The sequence below is a fragment of the Miscanthus floridulus genome, chromosome 18 (genome assembly GCF_019320115.1).
Source record: "Miscanthus floridulus cultivar M001 chromosome 18, ASM1932011v1, whole genome shotgun sequence".
Classification (NCBI taxonomy): domain Eukaryota; kingdom Viridiplantae; phylum Streptophyta; class Magnoliopsida; order Poales; family Poaceae; genus Miscanthus; species Miscanthus floridulus.
In genome coordinates this window covers 104,741,644-104,758,587 of record NC_089597.1, presented here as the reverse complement: position 1 = coordinate 104,758,587, position 16,944 = coordinate 104,741,644, and the positions used below count along the sequence as shown (strand labels likewise).

The following is a 16,944-nucleotide window of genomic DNA, read 5'->3' as shown; positions in this document are numbered from 1 at the left end:
GTGGCCTGGAAAAGCATGACCAGGATGCCAGCTTGGGTTTTGGTTCTGCTGCTTGATTGTACGGCTTGGGAAACAGGCCCTATGCTTCTCACCTTGTGTCAAGATTCATACATTCATACTGTACCTGGAGAGACAGTCAACACGGTCTTCTGGGACTCGAGTCGTACCAGCTGCGTGCCAATGTCTCGGCATTGCGGTTTGCCTATTCCGTGCATCTGAAGTGAAATGATTCAGATCACCGCGCTGCGTAGTTCATTTTTGTCCACTGACCGAGGTCGTCAGTAATCTGTTCTTCGGATGTTGGGGGGTTTGCTAGATAGACACTACCGCCAGAAGCCCTGAACAATCCTAACTTTGGGCCTTCCAGTGAGATGCGTAATGACTCTTGGTAGATTCGAAGCTTCCAGTAACAGAAGTTCCTGAATCATTACTGAGGACGACAGCGATTTGGAGAGCGCAGCTTATGTTGGATTCGTGCGCTAGATCCTGGAGGCGATACTTGTGTAGGAGAGCAAGTTGGCAGAAATACTGAAGGGACCACCGAACCATGATGGGTCCGCAACCGTGTACGTCGGCTGTTGCTAAATTGGAGAAGTGAACACATTGTTGCCAGCTTAAGTTGTTGGAAAAGGCGGATAATTCACCTAGTACTTCATATGTCTGAATTTATATTAAGTCAAACTATGCTAAGTTTGACTATAATATGTAGAGACATGTATTGACACCCCCTTCATCAAAGATGTAAATTATGAAAATATGTTTCATCGTATATTCAACAACGCTAATTGGATGTTGTAAATATTATCGTTCTTTTTTATAGATTTGGTTAAACTTAGCACAATTTTACTTAGAATATAATGAGATTTCTTATATTATAGAATGGAGAGTTTATTTTAACACTCCCTCTCACGTGGAGGTGATTTTACGCCTTACACGTACAATAGGAGCAAGCAACTTTTTTTTATTGCACCAGCCACCTTTTGCTCTTAAAAGTTGTATGCACAAACACTAATTGATTGCACCTAAAGGCTTTAGGTGATGGAAAGACATACAATCATTTATACTTCTCATATAGCGCTTCAGGTGATGAGAAAGTCAGTCCTCCCATTTTCTGGGTGAGGGGATAAAAGTAATAGTCCAAGTGATTGGAAAAAATATATTCTATAGAAACTACCCATCCGGGATATAGTTTCTATATGCAGCGTCTAAATAAATTAATAGGCATGGAAACCACGTGTGGTTTCTAGCATTGGGACTGTCCTTACAAGTAGACTTTGTTCTAATACGATGTGTCCTTTTTTTTCTCTATTAGCAAAATGTGCCATTGCGTTGCAACGTGTCCCAATACATTTTGAACCGGATTTTGGACTATCACTGGATGCGAGTCTGAGTCATGAGTCCAGATCACAAACGTCAACGGGGCTCAATACGCTTTGAACCGGACTTTGGACTATCATTGGATGCGAGTGTGAGTCATGAGTCAAGATCACAAACATGACACGAAAATTAAAGCTGTACATATGTATTTTGAAAATAAAAAAATGGTTTGGAAGAAACTCTTTGTCTTTTAATAACAACACATAATAATAATAATAATAATAATAATAATAATAATAATAATAATAATAATAATAATAATAATAATATTGTTATTATATATGTTATTTGAGTCTGTCTACCCAACAACCATATGTTTTATGCAGTTTCAACACTGAATTTTTTTACACCATAGAATTAAGATCCAATAGCCTCCATCCTCCAGACAATCACAAATCACAAGATCACAGATCGACAAATCACAAGAAACAATTTTTTTCTATGCAAGAATAAAAGAACAAATCGAATCCGGCCACACGCGTATACCTAGAGGACCGGCGGTACGCCAAGGACACGTAGCACTGCGACGGGCGACGGAGCCGGACCGAATCTTGCTTACGGCCGGCCATCAGCCCATCACGCATTGCATGCCACTCGCACGTCGCACTCGCATCGAAGCCGGGATGTTTGTCGTACGTGCCCTGTACGTACAACTCGCCTGCGTACTTTAAAAAAAATTATATGTTTTTTTAACACATGTATGTTGTATAGTATTTCTGTAAGGAAAAAAGAATAAACCATTGGAGGACAGGAGGCCGGAATGCCGAGATATTGGATCGGACCGAGCGAACAAAAGAAAAGGGAAAACAGGATCGCCTGGGAAAAAAAAGAAACGGGATCTACCAAGATACCTACAGGAAAATACTGGATAGAAGAAAATATATATTGAAAACAAACTTGGGGGCTTATGGAGAAAAAACAAAAAGAAAAAGGAAACGCATCGTCCAGCTACGTATATAGGAAAAAAATCAGAAAGCTAAGGAAATCGAGCCGGACACGAAACATTAAACGGGGGAGAAAAAATCGCTCATGAGATGGAAACACAATAGTAGGATGTGGAAAAAAATATAGCATCGATGGATAAAAAAATATGGTCTTGGCCAATACATCTTGAAATCAGACTGCGAGTTTCGCGAACCATTAAAACTCGTATGTGCACGAGTTATATAAGTTTGAATAGAACTCCATTATCTGAGTAGTTAGGGAAAGACGGACATAAAAAAATAGTGAAGAGAAATTTTACATCTTTAATATTAGGTATATAGAGGTATAGATGTAAAAGTTGAGCTCTAAGTTACAATTTTGTAGAGTGATAGTGGATACGATACCTTATGTTAAAAATTACATTATAAATCATTATCATTATTTTTTATACAATCTTATATCTCTAGGGTTATTTTATTATAAGATGTTCAAAAATTCATAAAACTTTGACATTAGTTATGATATCAATAAAAAATTTAACTTAGAACTCAACTTGTAAATGAAAAAAAAATATTAAGAGTAGAATGAACTAACTAAAATATTTGGTGGGAGAAAATCGATCAAAAAAAATCAGTTAAAAGGCACAGGGCCTTACTTGGGGAGTAATTTGATCTTTTTCCCGCATATAAGAAAATTTCTTACATGGAAGGAACGGTGAAAATCGGCAGGAGCAAACGTTCTAAGCTGTGAGCTCTCGGGCACAACACCGGTGCCATCGCGCTGCGCCGCTGCCTGCGTGAACAGCGATTCGACGCGCGGGGTGGTCGACACGACACGCTCGCTGCCTCTTTCGGCGACGCCGTGGACCGCGCACGGTGCACCTCCCGCGGCGGGGCCGGCTACGAGGTCCGATCTGGGTCCACCCGACAGAGCCGGCAGTGGAGGGAAACCGAGGGAGAGGGAGAGAGAGAGAGCGCCGGCCATCGGGAGGGCCGCCGGGCGAACGTGCGCCGGGGCCTCGGGCGCCGCCGGACGCATCATTAGCGCATTAATTTGACTGGGGAGGCGGCGTCGAAGGACTAGAGCGAGAGAGGGGAGGCGACTGGGGATGCGGAGCACGAGGGCGTGCGCTCCGTCGCTCCGATCGTGGCGGCAGGCAGCGACACATTTTCCTCCCCGCGGCAGCCGCAGCTCGAATCGAGGGTTGTACTTGTACCAGTACCAGTACGAGTGAGTTTTTTTTTATTGAAAATTAGTTCCTGTTTAGTTCTCAAAATTTTTCAAGATTCCCCATCACATCGAATCTTTGGACGCATGCATGAAGCATTAAATATAAATAAAAAATAAAACTAATTACACAGTTTAGACGAAATTCACGAGACGAATCTTTTAAGCTTAATTAGACTATGATTGGACACTAATTGCCAAATAACAACGAAAGTGTTACCGTAGCATTTCTCAAAAAATTTCGCCAACTAAACAAGGCCTTAGTGAGTTCCAAGGTTATGCTGGCAATAGCACTTGATTACGCATATTTGATACACATTCATATATTCACAATGAGGGAAAATAAAAGGACATGGGCAGTGAGATTCTGAAGCAACAATTTCGCCTCTTCCGTCGATAGATTTTAGCGAGAGCATTTATAACAAGTAAGCCTTGTTCAATCCTAACATTTTTTATTTGTTCCAAAGTAAAAAAAAATAGATGGACACATACACATACAGTCACACACATTTTGATACAAACAATCAGACAGTAGACACTGTCATAAATAACTTTATGAGGTTTAACATTTATAAAAAAATAGCAATCTATGAAAACATAAGATATTGCTTCCTAATGCGGAAGCTAATTATGGGTGTATACAAACAATAACCGCTAAATCTAGGAGATATCCTGAGAGAGAGAGAGAGGAGATGAGGGTAGGTGTGTCTTTTGTTAACATCCTTAATCTGTCTAAAAATTTCTAGAAAACTATTTATTTTGGAACAGAGTTAGTACATGTTATTACACACAACAACATTCAATAAGGTACTAAGTTCCCACATCATAGCAATTTCACGAAACGAGCAAAACTTTTTTTTTTACCACAACCAGGTTCAATTTACCTCCCTCAGTCTCGTCCAATTTTCGTTCTTGATCTACAAAACTAGGTTTTAAACCCTTAAACTTTTGAAACTGTTCAATTCAAAGGAGGTAAATCAGACTAAGTTGAAAGTTTGAAGAGGTAAATCGAACTAGAAATATTTTTTATAAAAATATATAGAAATTCTTAAAAAATAAAAAATATATCCAAATATATTTTACATGAAAAATATAACAATTAAAATCCTACACCCTGGTTTATGTTAGAAAATTCATAGAAAAATTGCTTTAGCTTGGAAAATCATGAAACTAATTTTAGATTTTTTTTTCTTCTAAAATCATGCTCTATGCTATGGTGCCTAGCTTTTCATGTCACTTGATTCCATTTGTACAAATATCATGACCCATGTTGCTACCATCTAGATTTTTGCGACATTACACCCCATAATTCATTGCACTAAAACTTAATTAAATCTAGTTTGTAAAACTTAATTAAATGTATTAAACAAAGGGTGCATACATGCATGCATATGTGCGGCAGTGTGCATGCAGCCACGCAGTTTGACAAAACTATTTTGAAAATTTATCTAGGGCAGTGGACCAGTGCCCTCTACAGCCCTGAACATGCTTCAATGGTGCTTTTGTATAGTTTAGATGATCATCAATATCCACTAATTATAATACAAAGGAGAGCTTCTACTAGCAAATAAGCACTAAAATGAGTCCATCAAAATTTAACTGATTTCAAGCTAGGCACCATAACATAGAGCATGCTTTTAGAAAACCTAAAACAAGTTTCATATTTTTCTGAGCTAAAATAATTTTTCTATGAATTTTCACCCAAGTTTAGAATTTTTAATTGCATTATTTTTCATGTAAAAAATATATTTGAATATTTTTATTTTTATTATTTTTTATAAAAATATTTATAGTTCAACTTACCTCCTTGAACTTTCAACTTAGTCTGATTTACCACCTTGACATTGCACCATATTAGCAAAACCACCACCAAAACCGCCAGTGTAAAAATGAATGGTTTTCAAAAGTTAAGGGGGTTTAAGAAAACTAATTTTTTAGATCAAGGAGAAAAATCGAACAACTATGATAGTCGAGGGAGGGAGGTAATTGGACTTTTTTTTTTTTTTGTTTGAGGGAAAAGGAATAAGGCCGATGAACGTTGGGCTTAAGCCAGCCTAAACTGGCTGGCTGCTGGACTTGATCCTTCGAGGCCATGCGCCCATGCCACACAGCCCATGGGCCCATTCCACAAAGCCCATGCGCACGTACTCAGTACTACTCACATCAAAGAGTCCCATTGCCCGCCTCACCGCCCGCGGACCCGGCGGCTTCGCTCGTGCTCCACCGCTACCGCCTCCCGTTGTTGCTGGTTGGCCGCACGGCAGCCGGCAGGCAGCCGTCCCATGTGGGTCGGGGCCGATCGACGGCTCGGCAGCCCCCGGCCCCGTGGCCTCTAACGGACTAACGCTGCTGTCGTAGACAAGGTAGCCCCGCCGTCGCGTGGAGCCAGCCGCTGCTGCGACTCCATGTCCCGCGGTTACGAACGTTTCCGGACCCCGTGGCAAGGGATGCCACAAAATCAGGCAGTAATATAACAGCGAGGATATATAATGGTAAACAATCACCAGGTAAGCTTTCATAAAACTCCCACTTAAAGTCCGATCAACATCTATGACGCGTTTCTATGGAATGTGGAACATAAAACAAAAAAAAAGTTGCAATAGTACAACATATTTACAGTTATGCAAAGACAGTGCTTCTCATTGCTTTGCAGGGGAGGCTTTTCTTCGGACTACATCGGGTAACAAGTGAATGACTTCAAGGGAAAAAAAGGAAGTGGCTGGGAAACTATGGTTGTTTCCTTTCAAGGAACAAACTCCCAAATGAATAATAAATTATAAAGATTGGAATACATACAGATGGCTACGAGTCACTACCAAATACTAACCTTCCGATATTTTCAGCTCCCAGAAGCCGCAGTGAAACAGTCAATATTGCACAATTTGACTGTTGACCTCATCATCCCCCCAAAGCTGTCACATCACGGCATTACAAGAGTCAGGAGACGGGAAACAGAATACATCTTACAAGTACAACAAAATTCCACGAGGGAATGTAAAGTAGAAAGCATAAAATGTATATACAAACCGATCGATGCTCTTCCGTGGCCTTTCAGTTTGATCCACACTAGCCCGTGGTTTGTCGAGCTGATCAACGCTCTTTCTGCTTTTATCTCTCCTGTCTATACTTCCCCTAGGTTTCTCCCGTCGATCAATGCTAGGTCTATCATCAATGCTTGATCTTGGTTTGTCCCAGATATTGGTGCTTCTCCGTGAGCTCTCTGCACTTTCGGATCCTGTTTCACTAGGATCTGAAGGACCTGAACTCTCTGGAGATTCATCTTTAACTGGTGGCGATCTCTCAATGGCATTGACGAATTTTTTCAGGTGCTTAATGTATTCTGGGTACAGTTCCAAATTACAGTGGTTCCCTCCTTTGACCCACAGAGGCTCGTATTTCACTTTGGATAGTTCCCATAGTGCCCTCCCATGAGAACAGTCAACAACCTCATCAGCTGTACCCTGCACATGGAATAATTCACTGACTTGGTTAAAACCCCTTGTGTATGGCACCCATAACCAAAATTTATATGCAGAAACTTGGTACAGATTTTGAAAGGCAAAAGGCACCTTATGATTTGAATTCTGGAAACTAAAAACAGTATTGTACGGAATAAGTAGTGTAATACTTGTATTGTATGATGGTACAGACATAATGCCTAATATGTAATCCATTTTATTGACCTCAAAAGTGTAGACCTTAATAAAATTGCATGAACGTTCCGCACTGAGCTTCATACAAGTGTAGAGCTTAATGAAAATGTAAGAACACCAATACACACCATTGATAATAACAAGCTTGAAACTCGGAACACATTTTGAAAAGAACAAAGTGGGAAAATGGTATGTAACCATCAAATATATAAAGCCTAGAACCCTAGTTCCCTACATGCAAGACAAAAGTTAATGGCAATAAAGACACATGCATGCGCGCACATGGAACTAAACATTATTAAAGAAAACTTGCTGTCAGAGGAATACTCACATGAATAACTAGTACAGGACACTTGACCAGAGGAATTTTGTCAATGTTCTGTAAATAAATTAGTAGAGATTAGATCAAGTATACGATCAAATAAAAGGAATCAAGTAAATTAATCACCTTATATATGTCAAACCAATATGTATGCTTTACAGGATACATCACTCTTAAACCAGATGAAATTGGGCTATGTAGAACAACAGCTCGTAAATGAGGCAAACGGAATGCTAAATCCAAAGTAGGGCCACTCCCCACTGATTGACCATATAGAATGATGTTTTCCTCAGAGGCTCCATATGTTTCTATAAGACACCTATAAACAGCTTCTATATCAGCATACGTGTTTTGCTCACTTGGCTGCAAAATCAAATGGAATTAAATTGATCAGCCATGCTCATGCACAAGAAGAGCTGGAACTCATAAAATAGCATGAGAAGAGGGGTAAAAAGAAAGTACTTTCCTAGATAAAAGCTGAATTTATACCTTCCCAGATGATTGTCCGTACCCAGAATAATCATAGCTGTAGAAAAATGTACAGGTCAGAAGTTACTAACATGGAGCATAGCAGGAATACAAAGTTCAAAGCAATTGAAAGGATCAGGACTGGCGAGCATCAAAATGAAAAGCAAATATATCATTGTTGGATCGATCTCCCACGCCATTAGGCCCAACGGCCTTTGGGCCTTGTTCTCGCGCCCTGATCGGGGGCGCCCAACCCTACATGGTTGGTGGGCCCCCGTCGCACAGCGCTATAAAGAAAAGGTGGGGGCTGGGGCTCGTAGTACAAGGTTCACCGCGCCGCCATACACCCCACCGACATCCTAACCCTAACCCGATCTTGAGAAGGGGCGCTGCCAGCGACGGGAAGCACCACCGACGCCGGCAACGCCACCCCGACGCACACGCCGCCGCCAAGGACGCCACTGCACCGACTCCTCTCTCCACCGAACGTCGCTGCCGGCGAGCAGATGGCATCTGCGAACGAGGCTGCGGCCGGCGCTTCCACCACTCCGACTGCTCCGACCACTACGGCCTTCGATGGTCTGCGACTTCATACTCTACCTATCCCTTTTCTCCCTTTTATGCCTCTTTGTAGATCGTGTATTATGATCTTTGACTACTGGGATTTTGACTCGATTGAGTCCTACGAAACTTAACAATGGTATCGGAGCCAGGTGCCTCTGTGTATCCCTAACCGGGTAAAAGAAGAAAAGAGAACAGATCCATTCGGATCAGAGAAGAGATAGGGCCCTCGGCTCACGAAGCCGAACCCTAAGACCTAACCCTAATTCCCCACATCAAATCAGAGAAGGGGAAAAGGGGAGGGTCGGATTCCGAACCCTAGATCTAAATCCTTGTTCGGAGAAGAGAAAAGCAGACCCAAATCCGAAGAGGGGAAAGGGGACAATCTTGGAGAACTCGAATCAAACAAAAAAAAACATGAATCGGGTTCAACCGAACCCTAACCCTAGATCTCCTTTTCGGGTGAACGAGTAAAAAGAAAAGAAAGAAGATAGAAAACGAATCCGAAGGGAGAAGAAGGTCTACCTCGCCGTGCGTCGGGATGTCCCTTCGCCGGCGCGGGAGAAGAAGTCGAGCCGGGGAGCTGGCTCGCCGGGCTCGGCCAAGGAAGCGCCGCGGCCAGGCCGCTCGACGGCGGCGTGCTCACCCGTTGGGGAGCACGCGAGCCGGCGAGGGGGCCGGCGACAGCGCTATGGTCGCCCCACTGCACGCTCGCTCGCCGTCGTCGCTCTCGGTCGCTGTTGCGCTGAGAAGAGATGAGGTAGAGAGAGGAGAGAGCGGCGAAGAAGAGAGAGAGAAGCAGCGGCTGAATGACCTAGGGTTTCAGGCACCCGCGCGGCGTCGGAGTTTTTATCCGGCTGAAACGAACGCTCGGCCGTCCGATCCGATCCGACGGTGGAGCGCGATTGGACCGCCGGCTGGCCCAGGCGGGCGCGCGCGGCAGCGCGACTTTGTCGGCCCAGGCCCAGGTTGTGGCCTCGGTGCGGCCTGCGCGCGCGCGGAGGACTGGGCCGAGCCGGTTTTTGCCGTCCTGGGCCGCGCTGGGCTGAAGTGAAAAGAAAAAAAAATTGTTATTATTTTTCCAGGAGCAATTTTAATGCATATTTTTTGATGAATTTGAATGATTTTGATACAATTTTTTTCTGTGCAAATTTTATCCAACGATATTTTGCCAGAAAACAGTAAAGTACTTAGTGCTTCTGAAAAAAATAATAATATGAAAAGATTATTAATGTTTCCGCTGTGCATGATAATTATTGTTCTCTTTGATTAAATTTGAACCAACGGGATAATTTAATTTTAAGAGAAGTGATGAATTTCTGATAATTTTGATGAGATTATGATGTTGTTATTTTCTGACCAACGTTGTTAATAACAATATTATAATTTTGATCCCGACACTTAATGTGACCAATCACCGTGTGTGGCGGGAGAAGTATGAATTGGAACTTGCGTTGGGAGAGGTCGATTTTGCCATCACCTCACCGTGTCCTACTTAGCCAGAGGACCCAGTGAAAGATGAAAATGAATCTGACGCTGATTTCGCTGCTCGAAAGCGTGATCATGCTGAAATAAGAATGAAATATGACCTTAAACATAGGCAATGGACTCTCCAACCGCAAGTGCCTGTTGGTGGCCAAGGCCACCATAGAGGAACAGATATGGGGCTCAATCCCTGAATGTGCTACTGCCACAAAATATTTTGAGAAAATCAAGAGTCAGTTTACTAGGTCTACCAAGACCACAGCAAGTTCACTGATTAAGAAGCTTGTGAATGAGAAATTCACTGGTGGTAGCATAAGAGAGCACATTTTGAAGATGAACACTACGGCATCTAAGCTAAAGGAAATGAATTTGAAGGAGGAGGATTTCCTGATTCATTTGATTTTTACTTCTTTGCCAAAAGAATATGACACCTTCATTGTGAATTACAATATGCAGCCTGAAAGATGGGGCATAGAAAGACTCATCTCAATGTGTGCTCAAGAAGAGGAGAGGATAAAGTCCTCACATGGTGAATCCGCTCATTTTGTAAAGGATAACAAAAGAAAGAATTTTAATGGCAAGAATTCTAAACTACAAGGGAAACCAAGTGGGATAAAGCCTCTTCCTCCAATTCACAGGGAAAGAAACCCCAGGATTCTGAGAATCAGCAGTATGGTGGAGCTGAAAAAGATCAGTGCAAGCACTGCTTCAAGAAAGGACACTACAAGAGGATTGTCCAGACTTCCTGAAATCTCTACTAAAGAAAGGTGATGAATTTATTACATTTGTAGATGAATCCCTGTATTTATGTTATGATAAATCCACTTGGTGGGTTGATGCAGGAGCAACTACTCATGTTGCAAATTTCTTACAGGGGTTAAGTGGGACGAGAACCTTGCGAAGAGGAGAAAGAACGATTAAAGTTGCAAATGGAGTGCAAGCCAATGTTGAAGCCATTGGAGTTTTTTCTTTAGAATTGAATAATGGTTTTATACTTAGACGTAAAGAAGTACTTTATGTTCCCTCTTTGCGTAGAAATTTGATAAGCGTTTCAAAACTTGATGATGATGGAATTGATTGCCACTTTGGTGGTGGCAAGTGTAAGATACTGGTTGATAATAAATGTGTTGGTCTTGCCTTCCGACAAGACAAGCTTTATTTATTATCTCTTGCTGAGAATGCGAACAATGTATGCGATGAGAATGTGAATGATTCCCCATCTGCGAATGTAACTAAGAAGCGGAAGAGAATTGATAATGTCTCTTCAAAATTATGGCATTGTCGCTTGGGCCATATTTCGAGGGGGAGAATAGGACAAATGGTTAAGGAATTAATTCTCCCGCACTTAGAATTTTCAGATTTAGAACAATGTGTTGATTGTATCAAAGGAAAGTATGTCAAGAAAATTAAGAAAGATGCCAAACGAAGCACATGAATTTTAGAAATAATCCACACAGACATATGTGGTCTTTTTTCTGTGAAAAGTGTGGATGGTTATGATTCATTTATAACATTCACAGACGACTACTCTCGTTATGGTAACATTTATCCAATTAAAGAAAGATCGGAAGCGTTGGATAAATTCAAGATATTTAAAGCTGAGGTTAAAAATCAGCACAATAAGAAAATCAAGATAGTACGATCAGACCGAGGTGGAGAGTATTATGGGCGACATACCCCATATGGCCAAATTCTTGGACCGTTTGCAAAGTTCCTACAGAAAAATGGCATAGTTGCTCAGTACTCCACACCGGGGGAGCCTCAGCAGAATGGAGTGGCTAAAAGACGTAACCGTACCTTAATGGATATGGTAAGAAGCATGATAAGTTACTCTACGTTGCCGATTAGTTTATGGATGGAGGCGCTGAAAACCGCCATTCATATACTTAATCGTGTACCAAGAAAGTCGGTGCCTAAAACACCATATAAATTGTGGACAGGAAGGGAACCCTCACTCAACCATTTGCGTGTGTGGGGCTATCCAGCCGAGGCAAAAGTTTTCAACCCGAACATAGGAAAGTTAGACTCCAAGACAGTCAGCTGTCATTTTATTGGCTATCCAGAAAGATTGAAATGATATCGCTTCTATTGTCCTGACAGACATACGAAGATTGTAGAAACAAGACATGCTGTGTTATTGGAGGATAACATGATCAGGGGGAGCATGGTAGCACGAGAAATCAGCCTATAGGAAAAGTGGGTACATGTACCCACTCCGATGGTTGAAGAACCATTCTTCACGCTACCTGCTGCTGTTGCACCGACAGTGCAGGACACTGTAGTGCCAACACCTATTGCAAGTTCTCCCATGGCGATAATGAATGAACATGGGGAACCTGTCCTTGAGGAACCTATAGAACCAAATGTTGCACATGAGGAAGAACAACAACAGCCCAATGTGGAACAAGTGCCAGAGGCACCTAGAAGGTCTCAAAGAATAAGAAGATCCACCATTACTGATGACTATGAAGTTTATGAAACAGAAGAATTTCAGATGGGGGATGATCCCACCTCATTTGAAGAAGCTATGAGAAGCGACCACTCATCAAAGTGTCTTAAGGCCATTGAAGATGAATTGAAATCAATGAGTACCAATAAAGTTTGGGACTTAGAAAATATTCCTAAAGGAGCCAAAACAGTAGGCTGTAAATGGGTCTACAAAACGAAATATGACCCCCAAGGGAATATAGAAAGATTTAAAGCGCGATTTATGGCGAAAACCTTGATCGTTTCTGTTGGGTTTCAACTCTAGCCTACCCCAACTTGTTTGGGACTTAAAGGCTTTGTTGTTGTTGTTGTTGTTGTTATGGCGAAAGACTTCACGCAAAGAGAAGTGATTGATTACAATGAGACGTTTTCTCCAGTCTCATGTAAAGATTCCTTCAGAATTATAATGACACTTATAGCACACTATGATTTGGAGTTACATCAAATGGATGTAAAGACGGCTTTCCTAAACGGGGATTTGAAAGAAAATGTTTATATGGCACAACCGAAGGTTTTGTCGTAAAAGGAAAAGAAAATATGGAATGCCGTCTGAAGAAATCAATCTACGGATTGAAGCAAACTTCAAGACAGTGGTATTTGAAGTTTGATAGAACGATAAAAGGTTTTGGGTTTAAAGAAAATGTTGAGGACAATTGCGTTTATGTAAAGTTCAAGAATGGAAAGTACATATTCCTAATTTTGTATGTGGATGATATCTTACTTGCTAGTAGTGATATCAATCTACTAATAGAAACGAAGAAATTCTTGTCCTCAAACTTTGATATAAAAGATCTCGGTGAGGCCTCATTCGTTTTGGGAGTAGAGATTCACCGAGACAGGAGAAAGGGGGTTCTAAAATTATCGCAAAAGGCATACATAGAAAAGATCCTGAAGAAATTTAGTATGCATGCGTGCAGTCCTTCACCTGCTCCTATAGTCAAGGGCGATAGATTTGGGGAACATCAGTGTCCCAAGAACCAATATGAAATTGACCGAATGAAAGCGGTATCGTATGCTTCAGTTGTTGTAAGTTTACAATATGCTCAAGTGTGTACACGCCCTGACCTAGCTTTTGTTACCGGGTTACTTGGCAGATATCAAAAGAATCCAGGAATTGAACATTGAAATTTAGTGAAGAAAGTCGTGCGTTATTTGCAGGGTACGAAAGGCCTCATGCTTACGTATAGAAGATCTGATTCCCTACAGATAGAGGGGTATTCAAATTCTGATTATGCGGGAGAAGAAAGAAAATCCACGTCAGGATATATATTTACTCTCGTAGGAGGGGCTATATCGTGGAAAAGCTCCAAACAAACCGTAACTGCATCCTCGACAATGTATGCCGAGTTTGTAGCATGCTATGAGGCAACGAGGCAGGTGAATTGACTGAAGAAATTCATACCCGGATTGAAAGTAATTGATAATATAAATGAACCACTGAGATTGTATTGTGATAACAATCCAGCGGTACAGTACGCTCACAACAATAGGTCAAGTAGTGCTGCCAAACACATTGACATAAAGTACTATGTTGTGAAAGATAAAGTTCGGGATCATATAATAAATCTTGAGCATATAAGTACAGAGAAAATACTCGCGGATCCGCTCACAAAGGGCTTACCACCCAACGTGTTCAGAGAACACGTAGCCGGCATGGGTTTAAGGGAAAGCCTATGATTCCCGAACATACGAAGGGCCCAAAAAAAGTTTACATTTCAAAATGGAGAAGTATATTGTGGCTGTTAGTCTAACGGCGCTAATTGCTGTGACGATGGGACAGTTCTATGCTCTAATCTGTGATGAAATAGGATAAAAGCAAGAAAAAAAATATGAATCGAAAGTTTTGAGTAAGAATTAAAGAATGAAGAAAGTGATGAGAGATCAAGGGGGAGAATGTTGGATTGATCTCCCACGCCATTAGGCCCAACGGCCTTTGGGCCTTGTTCTCGCGTCCTGATCGGGGGCGTCCAACCCTACATGGTTGGTGGGCCCCCGTCGCACAGCGCTATAAAGGAAAAGTGGAGGCCGGGGCTCGTAGTACGAGGTTCACCGCGCCGCCATACACCCCACCAACATCCTAACCCTAACTCGATCTTGAGAAGGGGCGCTGCCAGCGACGGGAAGCACCACTGACGCCGGCAACGCCACCCCGACGCACACGCCGCCGCCAAGGACGCCACTGCACCGACTCCTCTCTCCACCGAACGTCGCTGCCGGCACGCAGATGGTATCCGCGAACGAGGCCGCGGCCGGCGCTTCCACCACTCCGACCACTACGGCCTTCGATGGTCTGCGACTTCATACTCTACCTATCCCTTTTCTCCCTTTTATGCCTCTTTGTAGATCGTGTATTAGGATCTTTGACTACTGGGATTTTGACTCGATTGAGTCCTACGAAACTTAACAATCATGAGTACAATACAAAGGTTAAAACAGCCATAGATAATGCCTAGCAATCAATCACCAATTATAAAGTCAAACTACATATTAAATTGTAGCTAGGCTTATACACAACAAAAAGGGTAAAATAGGATAAAAGTTATAATATGATGATAAATGGAATTCATATATTCAATAAGAAACAAAATGAACAACCAGAAAATAAAGTGGGATAAAAGAGCAGACCAAATCCTCCATTTGCAAGATTTCAAATAGGTCATAGAGTGATAGATCCACTGTAACTAAGTTATTCTAACCGATAGCTCATCCCATCACTTTTATTAAACATAGCCAGCAACCCAGAAATGCCTAATTCCCTCAGTAAAATCAGATTCACTCAAATCTCTAACCAGAAAATAAAGTGGGATAAAAGAGCAGACCAAGATTCACAACCAAAGGCGCCAATATAGATGAACAGTCTTCCTCCCTCTAATCCAATAACTTCCAAACAACTCCAGTACTGACAATGAAGCAGACGTGCCCCTCAATCAATAGTACAGCACATCAACATCCAAACTTTCCAGTCAACTTAAGTATGCACTAGCAAACAATTACCAGCCTCAATGAAATCCGTCTACTGTATACCAGAACAGCGCAACTTTCCAAACCACACATCCATATAAGCTGCACTGTTGCAGCTTGGGACATTCCCGACTAATATAACAACTAAGAACACATGAATTCACAAACAAGTACATCTAGCAACAGAATCTAAGACTACCTTCCACAAACACACAATCCAAATAATACACGCACAACCTTGGACACTAAATTCCCCCCAACCAGTTAAGATAAATTCTGGATCACAATTTCAATCCAAATGACATGCCAGATTTGTACAACATTAAGCATCTAATTAAGTAATTAAAGCAGCTACAGATCCCACATTGCACGATTAACTGTAGGATCCCAATTCCCAAGTGCACCCGCCACCCGAACAATCACGAGCAAGCAGGCAAGTCGCAAGTTCTAAACTAGCACCAATGCCTTTACCAAATGAGATGAAGCAACCGAATACTAACATCACAGCATAATACTAACAGATAGGATCTCGACGCAGTCCAGTCGAAGCAGCAAAACGCGGCGAGGGCTAGAGAGCGCACGTTACATATATACCTACCCCATGAGGTTGACGTTGAGGTGGGCGCTGAGCTCGACGAAGAGCTCGTACATCTGCCCCAGGTCGGCGGCGTTGCCGTGGGAGTAGAGCAGCGTGAGGCGCGTCCCGGGCTGGCGCACGTACATGGCCACCACCTCGGTGCCGCGCTTCGTGGGCAGCCGCCGCGCCTCCACGCCGCGGCCCCGCGACACGGGCACCCCGCTGAGCTCCACCACCTCCGAGTCCGCCGCCGCCGGCGGCTCCACCCCGTACGACGGCGGGGTCGGCGGGAAGAACGCGAAGCGCGCCGCCACCGTCGACGCCACCGCGCCCATGGGATGGGAGGGGAGGAGCGGAAGGCGAGCGAGCGAGCGGGCTAGGGGACTGATGGAGTGATGGGGCTCCCGGTCCCGGGGGCGGTGGCGGGGCAGGCTCGCTCGGAGGCGGGACTCGAGGCAACTAGGAGATGCGTGGCGTGGCGTGGCGAGCTCGGTTTTTTAGTGGAGGCCTTCGCGGAAGCTGCCGCCGCGATCGGAGGGGAAAAGGGTAACGGAGCGGAGCAGCGGACGGGGGGCGGCGGGCGGGGGTGGTTTGTTTAATGCGAACCGACTGGGCCCCGCCGCCGTCTGGATTAGTTAGCTGGAGGCCGTAATTTGAGGAGGGTTTGAGTTTTGAAACCCAATGTCGCGCGAATTTGGGGCAAATTTGGAGGTATTTGTGATGGAAAAACGGAAGAAAAAGGGTTTGGCGCGACCTGAATAAAAGACGAGGAGAGCTGCTAGCATGTGAAGCAACTCGCTTTAGCGCTGCCGGCGGCGGCAGCGGCAACGGCAACGGCAAAGGCAAAGGCATAGGACGCTGCTGCTTTCAGAAAAAGCGTGTGTCCTTGCTTTGCTGACTCG

General features: G+C 43.1%; 1 protein-coding gene across 1 annotated transcript; it reads right to left on the bottom strand.

The window, feature by feature from the left end:
• Positions 1-6,031: 6,031 nt before the first annotated feature.
• Positions 6,032-16,614, bottom strand: LOC136522168 (uncharacterized). Its single transcript, XM_066515960.1, has 6 exons — positions 16,064-16,614; positions 7,993-8,029; positions 7,630-7,866; positions 7,513-7,560; positions 6,556-6,989; positions 6,032-6,440 (listed from the first exon to the last, which is right to left on the bottom strand). Exons 1-6 carry the CDS (start codon positions 16,375-16,377, stop codon positions 6,368-6,370), a joined length of 1,143 nt encoding a protein of 380 aa, XP_066372057.1. The 5' UTR covers positions 16,378-16,614; the 3' UTR covers positions 6,032-6,367.
• Positions 16,615-16,944: the final 330 nt, after the last annotated feature.

Excerpts from the sequence above, each read along its gene's own strand:
- LOC136522168 (XM_066515960.1), bottom strand. The coding sequence starts at position 16,377 with ATGGGCGCGGTGGCGTCGACGGTGGCGGCGCGCTTCGCGTTCTTCCCG. Across the intron at positions 7,561-7,629 it reads ATTGGTTTGACATATATAAG|AACATTGACAAAATTCCTCT; the intron begins GTGATTAATTTA and ends ATTTATTTACAG. Across the intron at positions 6,990-7,512 it reads GTCCTGTACTAGTTATTCAT|GGTACAGCTGATGAGGTTGT; the intron begins GTGAGTATTCCT and ends TTCCATGTGCAG.